Source organism: Eufriesea mexicana, unplaced genomic scaffold, assembly GCF_001483705.2.
Source record: "Eufriesea mexicana isolate 0111107269 unplaced genomic scaffold, ASM148370v2 scaffold2827, whole genome shotgun sequence".
NCBI lineage: Eukaryota > Metazoa > Arthropoda > Insecta > Hymenoptera > Apidae > Eufriesea > Eufriesea mexicana.
This window is the reverse complement of record NW_016910895.1, coordinates 34,853-52,361: the sequence shown is the minus strand read 5'-3', so window position 1 is coordinate 52,361 and position 17,509 is coordinate 34,853. Positions and strand designations below refer to the sequence as shown.

General features: G+C 29.1%; 1 protein-coding gene across 1 annotated transcript in view; it reads left to right on the top strand.

Moving 5' to 3' along the window:
• Positions 1-17,509, top strand: part of LOC108550466 (leishmanolysin-like peptidase, invadolysin) — a 180,569-nt gene that overhangs the window by 143,387 nt on the left and 19,673 nt on the right. Inside the window, exons 3-4 of the mRNA XM_017904206.1 lie at positions 4,396-4,507; positions 16,375-16,550. Of these exons, the coding sequence (XP_017759695.1) occupies positions 4,396-4,507; positions 16,375-16,550 (288 nt within the window). The remainder of the gene's footprint in view (positions 1-4,395; positions 4,508-16,374; positions 16,551-17,509) is intronic.

Genomic DNA, 17,509 nt, shown 5'->3' with positions numbered 1-17,509 from the left:
TTGAGAGTATTAACATGTTAAATTGTTATTCTTTATATTATAATAAAGAAAAACATTTTAAAAATAATTTGTTATTGTTATATATTTTTCACTAAATACAAATAATTTTTGGTTTATAACTTTTGTTATATTTCTGTTATAAATGATTGAAAAACTTTGATTGAATAAATGTGCTGGATTATGTAATCGAGTTTTCACTATACTCCCATTGTGCCAATAGTTATAACAAATATATTTTGTAAAATATTCATTTACTTTATCAAAAGTCATATATTTACGTTTCATTAAACGTAATTTCGTAAACGAAATAGTATTTAGTTTACAAATTATTATGCTTCAAAAATATACTTTAGAACTAAATCTGAATAATCAACAATCACAGTTATTTGAAAAATTAATATACTGATATGAGTAACAATTAATAAAAATATCGTTTTGAAATAAGAAATGAATCAAATTCTATAGTTTACAAATTTTATTTCATATATTTACTATAATATTATGTAATATTGATTATACTCGAAAACAGAATATCTCTATTTATCATACGATACATAAATTGATAAATAAAATGATTCAAAATGGGAAAAACCAGTCAGCGAACATTTAAACGTAGAAATCGTAAAATCTGAAGTATTATTATAAATAGAAGAAAAAGATTTTCGTTAATACTGAACTAATATATCTTACTCTATTAAAAGAGCATGTCAAATAATACATTTCCGTAATTTTCATCGCAAACATTTAAAAGCTTCCTTCCAAATTAAATTTACTTCACACTTATGAAATGTTGAAAAGTGATTGTAATTAAATTCACGCAAAATCGCATTTTTCTGCGATTTTAACTTGAATGGTTCAACTTTTGCATATTATATCTATTATAGAACATATTTCCTTTTTACCAATGAAACAATTGGCGTTGTGCATGAATTTTTATATTTTAAATATGCTATAAAAATGCATCATAAAAGTTTCATACGAATAAATATATGCATGTATTATTAAAATCACATAGTTAGTACAATAAAATCTTTATTTAATCGAAATATTAAACTCTCAATTTATTTTTATTCCCAACTGATAATTCCAATAAGAATCACGAAATTACGAGTCTATGAGTCTACAGTAAACTACACGTTACTAGGGTATAACTAATTAACCAAATAGGATTACACTGTAATAAGAAGTTTCACGTTAAAATATATTTGAAAATTAAATTCTTTGTTAAAATCATAAGCATTTAATTGTCAATAATATTTATTATGATGCTATTATACCTCCTAGAAATTTCAAATACGTGACTGTCATATCTATTCATGGCTATAACATTTCTGTTCACATTATATAGGATAAACCGATTGCGAGTACAATAGAATAAAAGGTAACCATTGATCAATATAAATCGTATTGCAAAATGTATTCAAGTTATATCCGTTGATAAATGTGAATAACAATGTGTTATACATTCTCAGCGAACAAAATACCGCTTAGGAAATTAATAAGATAAGAGTTTTTAATTTACAATTTACAGTTATTTTGAATATTTGAACGGCTTATGAATTTCACACAATTTGTTGAAGAGAAACAAAAATAAACATAAATATAATTAACTTTAATCATTTCAGGGTTCAAGTTTCTCATTAATAATTTAATAATATTTAATAATATTTATAAAGAAATTGATTATGATAAATGAAAAATGGATTAACCACCCGAAACCAAATTAAATCGAAAAATTTTTTATAGTGATAAACATGTTTGAAAGTTCATAAAAAAAATTTTCCTTTTTTTGGAATTGGCTAATATTATTGAATATATAATCTATATTCTTCTATCTAAATAGAAACAACTACTTCCTAGTAATGAAAAATATATTTTAAGATGCATTGTGGTACATATTATTTTAAATACAAAGAAAGAAATGACAATTAAATATGAATATATTTACATTAAAAAATTTTGAATTTATTTTAAGAACATATTTTACTTATAATAAGTATTTTAATACATTTTATTCATAAATAGATACAATTACCTTTTTTCTACTCTAATTTTTTTTCTACAAAAATAAATATATAAAAACAAAAATGATGTATCAAGACAGAATAATTATGAGAATTGAATGTATCTTAACCAAAATATGTTCAAAATTAAACAAAATAATACGTTCAAAGTTAAAAGACGAACACTTTCAACGTCTTTCTTTTTACCTAAAGATTTACGTAAAGCTTTAAAATGAAAAATGTCACGAATAATGATATTTTTATATATACCTTCAAATAATTTTAGATCACGAACGTTTATGTAAGGTGCACTTATACCCCAATGTTGGTTTTTCCCAGGAATTCATTTTATCCCTGGTGCTATTTCCCTCATGTATTTACCTTTATCGCATAAAAGTATATCTATGGATCAATATTATCCAAACCTCCTAAGATCACTATACCATGATGGCTATGTTGGACCCATCTCTTAAGTGTTTTCTTAAATGCTCAAACTTTAACGAGTATGAACAAATTTTCACTACGAAACAAAAATAACATGACTATTTTTGAGATAGTTTCATTTTTTCAGTAAATGTTTCTACGTGTCACGACGGAGTTATTTCCTCCCTTTGAAACGCGTAGGATACTTTAAACGTGTTACGGTCTAGAACTGATAAGTTTGTACGGCAGGTACTTTCGTTCCTTCATCTGTTTTCGTGTATGTACTGTTTCGTGTCTGAATTTTTTCTCCTGAGTTTTTTTATGGCTTCTGGTTCCTTGCGTTGGCATGTTCAAGATGCACCCTGATTTGTTATTTCGAGAAATGTCAATTTTTTAATCTGCGGCGTCCTAGGTGTCGCAAGCACCCTTTCATGCGCCCTTGACACGTCTTCTCTTGGTAAAGATAGAATACCTGAGCAGACGCGTAGTCCAGAGTTTTGCCTAAAGTTTACGGCCTTCCTTCAGGTGCAAAGCGTCGATAGTTGGTACCGTTAACACTAGAACTACCAATCTTTAATGGGTACCTAACCATAACGTGCACAGATTATAGTAATTTCAGCGGTACGATGAATATGAGTGAATATATTGATTACAGTTCTTTCTTAATACGTGTTGATACCAATTTTATTCTTAAAGCAGGTGTATGTGTTCGGTGATTGTAAAAAGGAAAATTCTGGGACCAGTCATTTTGACTGGGTTGGTAGTTCTAGTGTTAAAGAAGCTTCGGAATGACCCTTCTGAATTACCGAGTTTTATAACACGTCTTTGGTTATTGAGCGTGGACGAAATTAAGATTCAAAAGAACATCCTGTTCATTGCCCCCCCACCCTCAATATTTCAAGATTTCAAATTGAAAATAGCCTTTCTTCACGATCGTGGTGTAAACATTCGAAATACCAACCTTACGGTTCATTTAGGTATGCCATGGTTGCGTAATAATAAATATTGTATATATTTATTAAGTAAGAATGAAAATAATAGCAGCAAAATCTAGGAAATAATTAAATTTATTATTTAATTAAACTTAAATATATTGCACATTCTTCTATTATCAATTAAATATTTAATTTTATTACATTATATATTTATTTACCAAATTACTTTTAGCCAATTTAGAGATATGAGGAATGATATTAAGAATTAAATTTTATTAACTTTTTTAAATCCTTTCGTATTTGTGACTATTATACTGGTATAACATATTGTTTGTAGTAATTTTCGATATATCTTAAATATACGAAATACATTAAGAAATGGTTAACCTTATTTCTAGAAAATTTTTATACTCTTTTTTTCTTTCTGCGTTTCACTTTAACCCTTTGAATAAACTAAAATAGATATGTGTAATTCGTGTAGAACATCGCAATCAAAAGATTTCTTATATAACTTATTTATGTTAATTAATTACAATTAATTTTTATTATTTGTTATTTAAATTTTCTATTAATCTTATTTTATTAAGGTTAATAAATATGTTTAAAATTAAGATAATAACCACTGTTGCATTTTGTTTTCAATACTGAAATATATTGTAAAATATAATTAAATTACCTAATATTGAACTATACATATTATGTTAAATAATTATTAATATGAAATAAATAAATACCATCTAATATATAGTTTGCATTTCTGTTAATAATTTATATTTTTATCATTCATTTAATCTTTCTTTTACTCAATGTTTTTGCCTAATTAATGCTTACTTTTAATTGCATATTTGTGTTCCAAATTATAAATATAATATGATACAATTAATATTGTAGGATAGAGTTTTTTGACATTTACTATTACCTCATATCTCAAAAATATAAAATATCCATGCTTACAATAATTTAACTTCTCAAGTCCATTATTTTTATGATTTTTTTAATTATATCGTTATTTTTTAAATTTTCTTATGTTTTAGGAAATGCGAAAGTAGTCAACTCTTCGTTAAAAATCATCGCACTCACTGTATAGATGCCTGTCGACCTACTACAATGTGCGGCGATGTAGCTGTGCCTGAAAGTCATCTTGACGTAAGAAATTAATAATTAATCATTTTAACAGCAATTAATATAGAAATATTAGTACAATTTTTGTATATTGATTTATTAATAGCAAAAATTATTGCGTATATCGTTCTTTGTTTTTAATTGTAGAAGTGGCTTATACACATTGACGCGTGGAGTTAACTAGAAATTTTATAAATTAATCTTGACTAACAATTGACTTTGATATATTTAATGATGGTCTACAATAGAACCTCGATTATTGGAACACCCATTGTTCGAATTCTCTATTATTTAGATGTTCTATTATCGAAACATATTATTATCTAAATTTCGTATCTCATTCTTGTGTAATCTGTATGTGTAGTACTTACTTCCTTCTGTCAAAGTTATCATAGTCCAGAACCAAAACAAAATTTCTTTGTAGTAAATCAATATAATACTTATATTCGGAGCTCTCGAGAAAGGGCTTATATGATATAAAGCACAAAAGGAATACAACTTGAAGGAATTACTAATGCTAAAGAATCTCTATGATGTAGCAACCAAAGAAAAATATGAGATCCGTAAGACGTTATGTAATTTTTCTATATATTGATTATATCATTTCTATCATTTGTATTATATTTGGTGAAACTTGGTACCAAAAATAAATCAAATTTAATGCAAAGACAGCTGTTTTTCTATTAAAAATTCTATTATTCGAATATATATATATTGTTACGAAATCATATCCACCCGGTATTCGGCCAAGAAAAGCGATCGTAACTTCAGTGCAGAACAATCCAGCACCTTCCAGAATGTTCGGTTTAAATAACAATCGGCTATTGACTATAAAAGGAACGTCTTCCATCGAAGTTCAGAGAGTGCTGTCAACCTTTTCAGTAGTGAAAATCTATTCTGACGTTTTAGAATTCTTCGGCAATCCAGCGATCGAACTTCAAGAATAAGAATCACACTCGCGAATTGTAACAATATCTTTATTATTTTCGATAATCTACTCTGTACAGTACACATCTAAACATGCTTCTCTCTTGATTTTTGATTTCTTAATTGCTCCGTCTATGTCTTCGTACTCTCTGGCGAGATTTTACAGATTTTTCAAGTTATTTTGATTAGTTACGTTTTTTATTATTATAAATTCTCTTATTAATTAGTTTAACTAAAGTGGGAAGAAAAGTATGATCAATTGGAGGAATTATTGAAATATTGTTTGATGATAATGGAAGGTTTTAGAATTATGACTTTATGGATAATTTCGAATTTATTTAAACTTCACTCCATTAGAAATATAGGCACAGTAAAACATCTACTGGACAAATCTGTCACTTATTAAATTTCCGTCTGATCATGAGGGTAACGAACAATGGCATTTGCGGGGTGAAAATTTGATTGACCTAATAATTTCATTATTACGTATACAGGGTGGAACAATAACTTTGCTCACTTATTCTTACTTTGCTTACTTATTCTTACTCACTTATCCTTATTATTTTTGTAAATATGGAGAAACTGTACTGACAAAAATTGTATGATATGAGAAGGACTCATATCATACTAATATGGAAATATGTAATAATCTTTTTAAAGCTGACGAATTTTTAAGCTGGAGTCTATTTCTGATAAAGTAACATGTAATTGAACAAGAACAACGTAATTTCGAAGTCATTCGATAATATATAACAAAGTAAAACTATGATACTTATATTATAATTACCTAATATTTTACTAGAAATAAAGAACTATAATATATTATTTGAGGGAAAAAAAACATGGAGTCGACCTTGAAATCGCCAAAAACTTTACGTCTATAACAAAATTATTATTATCATATTAAGACCTCTTCAAGAAGATATTCAAGCTGATCAAAGTTATTATTCGACCTTTTATATAATAAATAGGTATATTGTACGAATGTAGCAAACTTTGAGCATAATATTTAAAACCAACCTGTTTTAATTATTTACTTAAAGAATATTTAAAAATAATAAATTAGTGGCATAAAGTTCGTTTATGCTGAAGCTGATGGATTTATGACACCGACGGCCATGTTTGAAGAAATATTAATTAAAGCTATATGTCATAAACTACCATTAGAGCCAGATGTCAGAGGCTTAGATATTACTATATGGACGTAGAAAATGAGCATTTCTTTATATCATACGAACAGCTGGAACCTGACGTTCATCCCTGAAAATAATAGACGTGTCATAAACCATTGGCATGATGCACGGTAGAATGGCCGTACAATACAATGACCACTTTCTCTGATAATGAGTCTAGTTCCTTCGTTGACCTATACCATCATCTTGATTACTTCCCAGTCATTAAGGTAGACAGAATTCTTTGAGGTCTTGAAGGTCTACTTAAATTGAAGTTGTTCTCTGACTCGCTGATTATGTCAAAATTTATTTCATCAAACTATTTATAAAATGATACGCCGTAAAGGTTTTAGGGAAGTATACATTTAACCACAAACCCCTTTCTTTTTATAAGTATTGTACTATAAAATTAGTTAATGAATAACGTTATAGTTCTAATAATATTAATTATATTTAAATAATATATCTTGAGTACATTAGATATCTATAATGTAATATTTGATCGTTTAAATAAAAAATTTTATAGTACAAATAATGCTAATTAAATTATATATTTGTAGGAGGTCATTATGGATAGAAATGGAAATCAATTTCTTGTACGTTTTTTAACAGTTAACAAATTAATATATTTATATAGTTATATTTAAATATTGATATGAATTCGCAATATAATATTTTAAACAAAAAGATTAACACTATATAGAAAATTCTCTATCTCTAGCTCTCTCTTACTCTTATTAACACATGTTTACTATTTGACGATTCTCACGTAACTGTTTCATTTTGGCACATCCTTCTAAACATCTTTTATGAATAATTCACTCTAGATTCCACTCGCACATATTATATTTATATCGTCCCAAATGACTTTCGTTTATTCCATTTCAATACCATTCACACATATAAAACCATACTCACAATCATCGCCTGGATGACAGTGTTCTTTGGGTCGATATGAATGCAGAGTGCATGGGACCGTTTGGGCCGTTCCTCAAAAACGAGTAATAATAAACAGCGGCCTCGGGTTCAACTCGAGCGTTCAAGCTGACATCTGAAGTGCGTGTGGAAGGACCAAGTGTACAAGGATGGTACGAACGGAATATTTATGGCAGTATCGAATGCAAGTGAAGCGACTATTAGAATGCGAAGGTGACATAAGTGTGTTAGAATGCGAGTTAGTTTGTTATCAGAGTCGGAAGAGTGTGAGAGAGGAGGTAGGGGGGGGGAGAGAGAGGGAGAGAGAAAGAGAGAGGGAGGGTGAGAGAAAGAGCGAGGGAGAGAGAGGGAGAAAGAAAGAGAGAGACAGCGTTTCAAGCATAATAATAAATCACTCTGGGGGGGGGGGGGAAGAGAGAGGGAGAGAGAAAGAGAGAGGGAGGGTGAGAGAAAGAGCGAGGGGGAGAGAGAGAGGGAGGAAGGGGGAGAGAGAGGGAGAGAGAAAGAGAGAGACAGCGTTTCAAGCATAATAATAAATCACCCTTTATATTTTATTCGCGTTTATACTATTGACCACTTAAATTCCTCCACATATTTATTCTACTTTTAATTAATTCAAAAATAAATTTATTTTGTAAAGAATGTTTTTACGAAAACAGATCAATTTAATGGAATATATTCAAATATAAATACAAAAAGGATGGTACCATTATTGTACATATTGCAACCTACATGGACACCATGTCGTCTGTAATTTTTGTAAACAGTTAATCATAGTTAATATTTTTTAATTCATCTTTGAATTGATTTCTGAATTACATTAATTTCTGAAACTTTTAAGATTATAGTAATTGTGACTATTGTAATGACTGTTCTCAAAGAAAAAAAAAATTTCCCTAAAGAAACCCTATTTTATTTATACTTTTTTTCGAATGTTTATAGGATTGTCAGATCTAACCACTTATCGTTCCTGTTATTCGCTGTTGTGTTATCCGTGCGTTCGAGCACATAATACATACGTGTCACATACAAAATTATTAGTTTTGATAACAGACAAACCATTTTGAACAGAAAATCAGCAGCGGTTGGCCTAGCACGGAATGACATTGAAAATTACCAACGCTAATTATAATTCGCTTATAATAATTATTGTACAAATACTACTGAAATACATAGATTACTGAATCAACAGTAAAAAATATGGTTGCCAAACCCGACAATAAACATTTCTACTAGTGACTACTCAAGATATCCCCACACTGATCCGTTTAATTTTATCCAGACATGACAGATGCTCAACTCTAAAACTACCATCAAAAGTTTCCATAACTCGCTCATTCCTTAAGTAATTACCAACTGAAACAAACTAACAAACTATACTCTTCTACACTTTTGAAATTCTTCACTTTGCAATGCAAGATCAACAATACCAAAATAATCCGATCACTTACCAAGATGTACAGAATACACCGAAAGTCAGAACTCAACAGAACTCAACACAACAGAAAAGAAAGCATGATAGTTATGTTCAAACTAATACAGTTAATAGGCAATCGTCTTCCGAATAATTCAACCTCAACTAGGTCTGTATGGTTAATTCCATTAACCCTTTGCGGTCCGGACAGATTTCGTCAATCGTTCATCCGCTTAGTAGCGTTTACTTTGGAAAACATTTTTGAGCTTACTAACTAACTGGGTGTATGTATAAAATAAAAGTTCAAGATTTTGTAAACATTATTTTTTATTGTTCGCAACTTATAATTTACCATTTATCAACCACCGGTATTCTGCCGCAGGTTTCGCATATATATGTAGTTTTTCTTTCACCACCAGGACTATTTCGATTTGAACATACTGTGCAATCTTTGTGTTTACGCTGCAAATGCAGTGTAATTATATATAATGTTCCATGTAATCGCTCTTCCTTGTCGCTGGATTGTTTTTGTCGTCCGGTTTTTGTTATTACAAGCAAGTCCCCAACTAGTCTAAGCAAAAGTTCTTCTCTAAATTGTTTGTGGCAAATCTTCTGATTGCTCGAATTAGCGGCAGATGCTTTGTACAAAATAAAAGCATTAACAATAGACGCTTCCAATCCCCAAAAAAGAGTCTTCTCTTATCTTAAACACTGTGTCGAGTAACGCTCGACATAGGGCTTGCTGGTACGAAATGCTATGTCCAGTGACACTCGACATAGGACCGCAAAAGGTTAAAGCCAACGTCCTGAATATCATGGCAGATTACCGCGTAACGGGATTTACAACCCCAAGAAACTCAAGTGAGTTGTGAGACTAGGGACGCAAAAAATATTATACAGGTAACCCTCCTACAACACGGCACCCTATAACACGATTCATAAATTGCGGCAACCCTCCTACAACACAGAATCCTATAACACGTGTTGGAAGAAGATATGGCCCTCTTCGGTTGAAATAGAAAACGTGCGTGAATCGTCAGAAAATGAAATCGGTGGCATATTAGAACTTGCTAAATCAATCGGAGGCGAAGATTCGTGGATATGGCTATTGAGGACGTTCAAGATTTCTTAATGAAAGAATAAGTTAACGAAGCGGATTTGATGGAAATGGCATCTGAAGCTGTAAATCAAATCGATTCTAAGGACACTAGCACTGATGAAGATTGTGCAGTTACTAATTTAACATTAAAAAATTACAAGAAGGCCTAAGCTTAGTTGAAAATCTCGAGTTATTTTTCTTGAATGCAGACCCTTCCGCTGAAAGAAGTCGAAAATTCTAAAGGCAGCTGCAAAACTGTTTAGCTCCATACCGAGAAATTTACAACGACCTGGTAAGAACCAGCAAGCAGAGTGAAATTACAGATTTTTTTAAGAGGGAAGAAGATGCAATAACTTTAAATGAAGAAAAAAGTTCTAAAGGTGAAGGCATCATTCCTCCGAAAAAACATTCTCGGTTGATTATGCTGAGCAGTGACGACGGAGAAATTTATTAAATTAAAGTTGCATTAAATTAAAATAATATTTTTGTTTCTTTTTGTTTTGTGTTGTACATACGTTTATATTTTTAATAAAAATTAAGTTGTTTATGTAGAATTAAAAAAAAATTTGTTTTTAATAAGTTTTCGGAACGTAACCCCTCTTTTTGTACTGGCTCTGGATCTCGTACAACGCGTTTCATACAACACGACATTTTCCAAGAACCTATCTACCGTGTTATAGGAGGTTTACCTGTATTTATATATAATAATAATACATTAAATATATAAGTATTATTTCCATCAGCGTGTCATAATGGTTAAGCACTAGTAATAAATACGTTATTCCGCTCGACAGCAGAGTTCTTTTATATTACATATCCAACATCGAATTTTAACTTATTAATCGTATAAATTACTATTATCTCAGTATCAAGAATTGTGTACAAAAGATATTTGCGCTTCGTTGGTTTGGTGTGCAGTGTACCGAGAGCATGGCGTAATCGTTGCGGTGTCGTGGAACGCATTTAATATCTCCCTTATGTACTTTGCACTCTATATAATTGCTGAAAGCGTTAAACACAAATATTTAAATATTTAATAATTGCACGCAGAATTAATCATTATATCGAGTGAATTTCCTTCTCAAAATGGTTACCGTTGTAATGATCGCTTTCGATTTTTATCACAAATTTTTCGTTTTACGATGCATTATATTTTATCCGTTTTTGGTGTGCGCTTGAATATTATGTATCGAATCAACACTGTCATTTTTATAAAATTTACAATTAATGCTATCATTTAACTTGCAGTTATAATTTATAATGTCAAATCATAATAATTGTAAAAACATTCTGTTCTTAAATATCTCTTCAAAAAAATTTAGTGTAAAAGTACATACATTTGTTTATAAATATTTTCTTTCCAAACATTAATTCAGGTTTATTATTTTTCGTTATTAAAATTGTCTTTAAAATACGCATATAGCTAATATATATTATTTGAAGACATTAAATCGATTTAATTATCTATAATTGTTCAAATTATCATTATACGTATTTTGGTATTTATTATTTATAAACATAATGTTGTTTTAAGACGTTAGAATTATTGTTAGTAAAATCGGTAGAATTATTTTTAAATTATTAAAACTGTAAATGTAGCAGGACTGTAAATGGGCAGGAGATAATACAAATAAATTTGATAATTCATATTGTTAGAGGGAAAATATTTCGTTACAAATTCTAACATTACCATTGATATTTTCACCACAGTAGCAGTAAATCCATATATAAGTAGATGACAAATAGTTTACGAAAGTGATATAAATAGTACTTCAGTGGCTAGAATTCTACCGAGATATAAGTTACGGTAACTCGCATTAATATTCGAACACCATCGTGTCCAAGAGATTACTGCTGTACCTGTCTGCTTACAATAGCTTCAACGAATTGGTCGTTTCTAATGTATTAAAACATTTATTATAGTTAATAAACAACTATGTTTCATTTATTTAATGCAGTAAATGCAACGAATTTTTAACGTAAGCATGGGTACTAAAGTGGATAATAATCAAACTTTATGTCTCAACCATATTCATACGAGAAGGAGACATAACACTTTTACAGATAAAATATATACAGTATTCTACCTCAATATTCCCTTTAATTCGAATATTATAAGAAATATTTTGTATGCAATTTGTGTGGTAGAAAAAAATTTGTTCACCAAGTTCGTCTTTTTCGAAGATTTTGAGGTCATTAATGCCTTTTTTAATATGATATATATTAATTTAGATATGTATAATTATATGAGCTTAAAATGACCTTTGATTTCCAAAATTAATATTAAGCCTCAATTTATTTCTTCCGAAATTACAAATTTTAGCAGCGTCGAGCGATAATTAATCTGCAAATGGAAATAGAAATGTTTACCATCCCACAAAACGTCTTTTATTTATGCTTTTAATTATTATATTAATATATTAATTATTAATTATTTAATTATTATATAAACCCTTTGCGCTCGACAATTTTTGGGCTAAAGAGAGGTACGAGTTGAAAGATTTTCTGCTATAAAACTGATGATATTTCTTGAGCAGTAAATAAAAAATCGTATAATATTATAATTAACACGGAAAATTATTTAATTTCGATACCTCGCATACTGTTACATTATTTTAAATTTGATATATTAATTAATATCGATCTTCGAAATTTTATCAAATGGCAACTTAAGCCTCTCAAGTACAAAGGGTTAATAAAAGTAATTGTAACAGATATGTCGATAGTTTCGTTATTTATGAAAGTACAAGCTTCATTTATTTTCTGTTTGATATTATCTGATGTTATAAGTTGATCGTTATAAACGTATTTGGAATAAATTGTTTGAACGTGATCAGTTCTTTCAACGATATTTTCATCGAATAGTTAATAATACGAATAATAAACAATGTTTCTTGTTGGGTTGTCTATCTAATTATTTACGTTAAATTATTTTCGTTATTACTCGATCAATTTAAATTAGACATTATAACGTTGTAAGACGAACTTAAGAGACTAGTACATGAGAATTAGTATCGTTAATTAAATGACATCACGATGTTACGAATAATCATCACTAATGATTAAAATTCCTTTTGATTACAAAAGAAAATTGTCGATGCCAACAGTTTAATTTTGGTTACGGTAATTATTTAAATAAGTTAATATTTTGCTTGGTTATCAATAATCGTTGAGAGAATTAGGAGCATTTCAAACATTTTCTCAATACTGTAAATCATCATGCTACGCGTTATTCTTCATATCGTTAACATGCACGCATATGAATACAATATAGCTATCAATAATGTTTGCAAACATCAGTTATCAATAGGAAAGTATAAGGTCAGGACTATGTGTTACACATTGTGTTCAGAAAGCATCAGTTCGATACAAAAATGGATACGATACAGCTTGGATGCCTCGCTGTTCTATGCTTAGTGTTAAAAAGGGAAAGAAAACGAAACTGTCGTTGGTGGGTCATTACCGTGTATTCAAATTCATACTAAACAATATATCGCATTGCCAGCGTGTTTAGCCAGTTGCGTGCAATATAAAACAAGCGGCATTTCGTGAGTGTATCAGAACGCGTTCCACGCTTGTGTGGTCAATTCTATTTGAATTGATAATTTCTATTTTATCAGAGAAAACGCGACGTGTGACACACAGCGTATGAAACGCCCGTATAGTCGCGGCTTAACGGCTATCTAATAACAAGAAAGAAATTAGGAAAATGTAACATTACAAAGATATCCCATGTCATCCATTATTAATTAATTGTACAAAATTAATTTTCGTCTGAAAATTTGTACTGCCATATTTTTCCATTAAATTAAAAAGATATTTCTTTTCGAGCTCATTGAATTCATCTCGATACATGTTATCTGATAGGCAAAGAAATTATAAGGTTATACACAAGAAAATTAAAGGTGACTTTATAAACTTACTGAAAAAAGTACGTAGTAGAGATTAATTGTCAAGATCTCGAAGGTCCACCAAAATTATATCACCTGTAACAAAACGCAATTTTAATTGATGAAGTGATAATGAAAATAATCGAAATAGTCACATCGGGTGATATAGATTGTCAGCGGTAGTCTACTGTGTTTTTTTGTTATATACACCTAATTCTGTTTTTACACGATAAAAACAAGTTAGCGGTAGTCTACTGTGTTTTTTTGTTATATACACCTAATTCTGTTTTTACACGATAAAAACAAATAATACGTGTAAAAAAAATTCGTGTAAAAAAATATATTGCATTTATGGAAAAATAGAAGATTGGTTCCAGTCCCAAGAAATCAGCAAAAATAATACAATAAACTATGAGTTTTCATGTTAGGATCTTAAACATTTTATTTCATAAAGATTGCACATGTATCGTACAAAGTAAATTATCATTTGAAAAGGAAAGAAACATGTCACTAATTCATGAACACAAAAATTAGGCAAGATATGAGTTACACGTAAAAAGATTTTATTCGTTGTCACTTTCTGACAATAAACGCATACGTTTGCGTAAGACTGCAATATTACTGCTATCGCTAGGAATGTCTTGGTTATCGTCTTCGTGCTCCATTGGTGAAATTCTTTGTAATCTCTTGAACAAAATTAGGATTAGCCTCCTGTGGTGCCGATGTTTCAGTGGATTTAAGAACGAATTCGGTAATTAATCGTTGCGTTTGTGTTTTGGCTAGGCCAGAAATTTGGGTCGATCGTGTTAAATCAAAATAAGTCGTGTAAAAAGAGAATTAAATTTTTTTCCTAATTCGTGTTAAATCAAAATCGTGTAAAAACAGAATTGGGTGTATTATAAAAATAGTATTTACCGTTAGCAATATTAATCATTTAGCGGATCATGATAAATATAATAACTGGTTGTGATAATTGGTTATGATAATTGGTTTTACAAGGAGATATCACCCATTGACAAGTCTAGAAATAATGATACAATGTCAACAAAATTATGCGCATCGATACATTGCTAGACCTTCGTTTCTATGCAGTAGTCGTGCAAAGTATTTTGGCATGCTGGAAAGGAATTTTGTGAAATGAATTTCCATTTCATTGTTAATCGTATCTCTACCCTTTGTTTTTATGAAACTTTTATGAATGTTACGATCCAATAAATTTCATAGACTTTCTATACGATTTAAGTTTGCCTATCGTCAAGAAGACGATAGACGTCTTTACTGAATAGAATCGTAATGAATAGGTTCGATCTTCCGAAAATAAAATTAGTTTAAATACAAACTTAATTGGACTATTTTAATATGAATAGAAGTATATACTTTACATCATACGCTGTAAAATTAAATTTATGATATAATCACTGGCTGTTTCTCAATATATTTGTGATTGCATTTTCAAAAAATAATATAAAAGAAATATGTTTTATAGATGGATCGGTATATTTTTCTTGGTTAAGAAATTAAGAAAATGATAGTTATCAACATGATTTATACACTGCGTCGATAATTTAACAGTAACAATATAGCGGTACGAACAACTTTAACAATTTAAATAACTTTAATTGATACAAAAATCAGTGCAATAATCGAAATAGAAATAGTTACCGTTCATACTCAAAATCATGAAACCATAGAGTCATCTTCATAATCTAAACTGCTCATTTCTTTATTCTTGTGAAGAAAGTAATTTATTTTTACTTACTCTTCAAATATGGGTATAAAACCGTTTTTTTGTACAACTTATTCTTCTTCAGTGGTTTTCTTGTATGGGAATCAATTATTGGAAATTTTTCTTTGCATTTTTATGATATTACAATTATAACTCATGCTACTAAATAAACTTTGGCTCTAATTGACTTAATAGAATTGTTTTAACAAAATATATTCCATTTTTATCGTCTCAAAATTTGAATTGAATTTAAACACTGTTTCTTACCTATACTACGTCTGAAATTTGGAGGATTTAAATATATATTTACTTATATATTAATATTAGAACTACCGAGTTGTAATGAGTAGCTAAATATATTATTCCATTATTCCGTTTGTGTATACAATTAAAGATAATTGTAGTGCGGAAGATGAATAACTGTAAACAATTACCTTTCGATGTGAATAAAAGTAAGCATAAATTTTGTCAAAAGCAGTTTATATGTTCTCAGAAATTGTACAAATAAAATATCTGAAACGAGTTCTACCCTTTGGTAGTTCTAGCGTTAAAAGGTGTATTATTTTTATACTTATTTATATATATTTATTTTTGCTTACACGGTATAAAGTTCATATGCAATTCTGATAGAATAATATTTAGTTTATTTTTTTAAGCTATATTATACGTTATGTATCGTATATATAAAACGGAAACGTAGACTATAATGAACTCATTTGATGTTCAGGTTTGTAGAACGTGCAATGCAACAGGATATAATTGCGGTATAGCTGAAGGCAGCAAGGCAGGCCCAGGAATAGATGGCGCCGATTTTGTCTTGTATGTATCCGCAATGCAAACTGAAGGATGTGGTAAAGCCGTAGCTTATGCAGTGCATTGCCAACAAGAAGAAGCATTAGACAGGTAAATTAATTGTCTGCTTATTCTCTGTACAATACAGTAAATTATAGTAGAACTACGAAATAAGATATGGTGTTTATTACATATGTATATACCTCATCGTTTATGAATAGTAATAGAATAATGTGATGCACTACAAGAAATTAAATTTCATTTTTGCAGAAATCGCGATGTAATTTGATTTCTTTTTAAATGCTTTCTCTGTGAAAAATAGCTTATGATTAAAAAATTTTAGGATACGTGATATTTCTTATTTAACTACAATGTACAATTGTTAACTTTCTAATTAGTAAAATTCATATTAAATCTTTTATAATAATGAATAAGATCTTGTAATATAACCAGGAAAGGTGTGATTTTCATGAAGAAAATATCGCATAATTTTATTAAAAATTTTGATTGAAAAACATTTTCAAAATTTATAAATTAGAATATAGCAAAACTTGTTGTATATCATTGTTACTAAATTCTCATTTTCTAACAAATAATCAGACATATTTCATTTAAGAAAGTTATTTGTAAGCTGTTGATCCTGATATAATAATTTTTATTAATTTTAATTTTAACATATTAACATGGAGAAAATTATCTTTATTAATTAAAAATGTTAAAAATATTTTAAATCAAACATATTCGCGTTAAATTAATTGTAATAATACAATATCTTGATTTTCAAAATTGTTTAACAGAACATGGAATTATATTGAAGCATAAATTTATAAAGTTATTGGAAATATAAAACATAAAAATCGACTTATATTTGCACAGGTATAACATATTTAAATAATTCGTTCATTTTTTCAAAGACCAAATTTCAACCATCATTTTGAATTTATTTTTTGATGAGAAGTTGTTCCTTTAAGGAGGCAAGGCCGTTTGAAATTTTGAAAAAATTGATTTTTTTTTTCTTAAATAGTAGTCTAAACTCTTAAAAGCAATATACGAAAGGTCCCAGCCTCTAA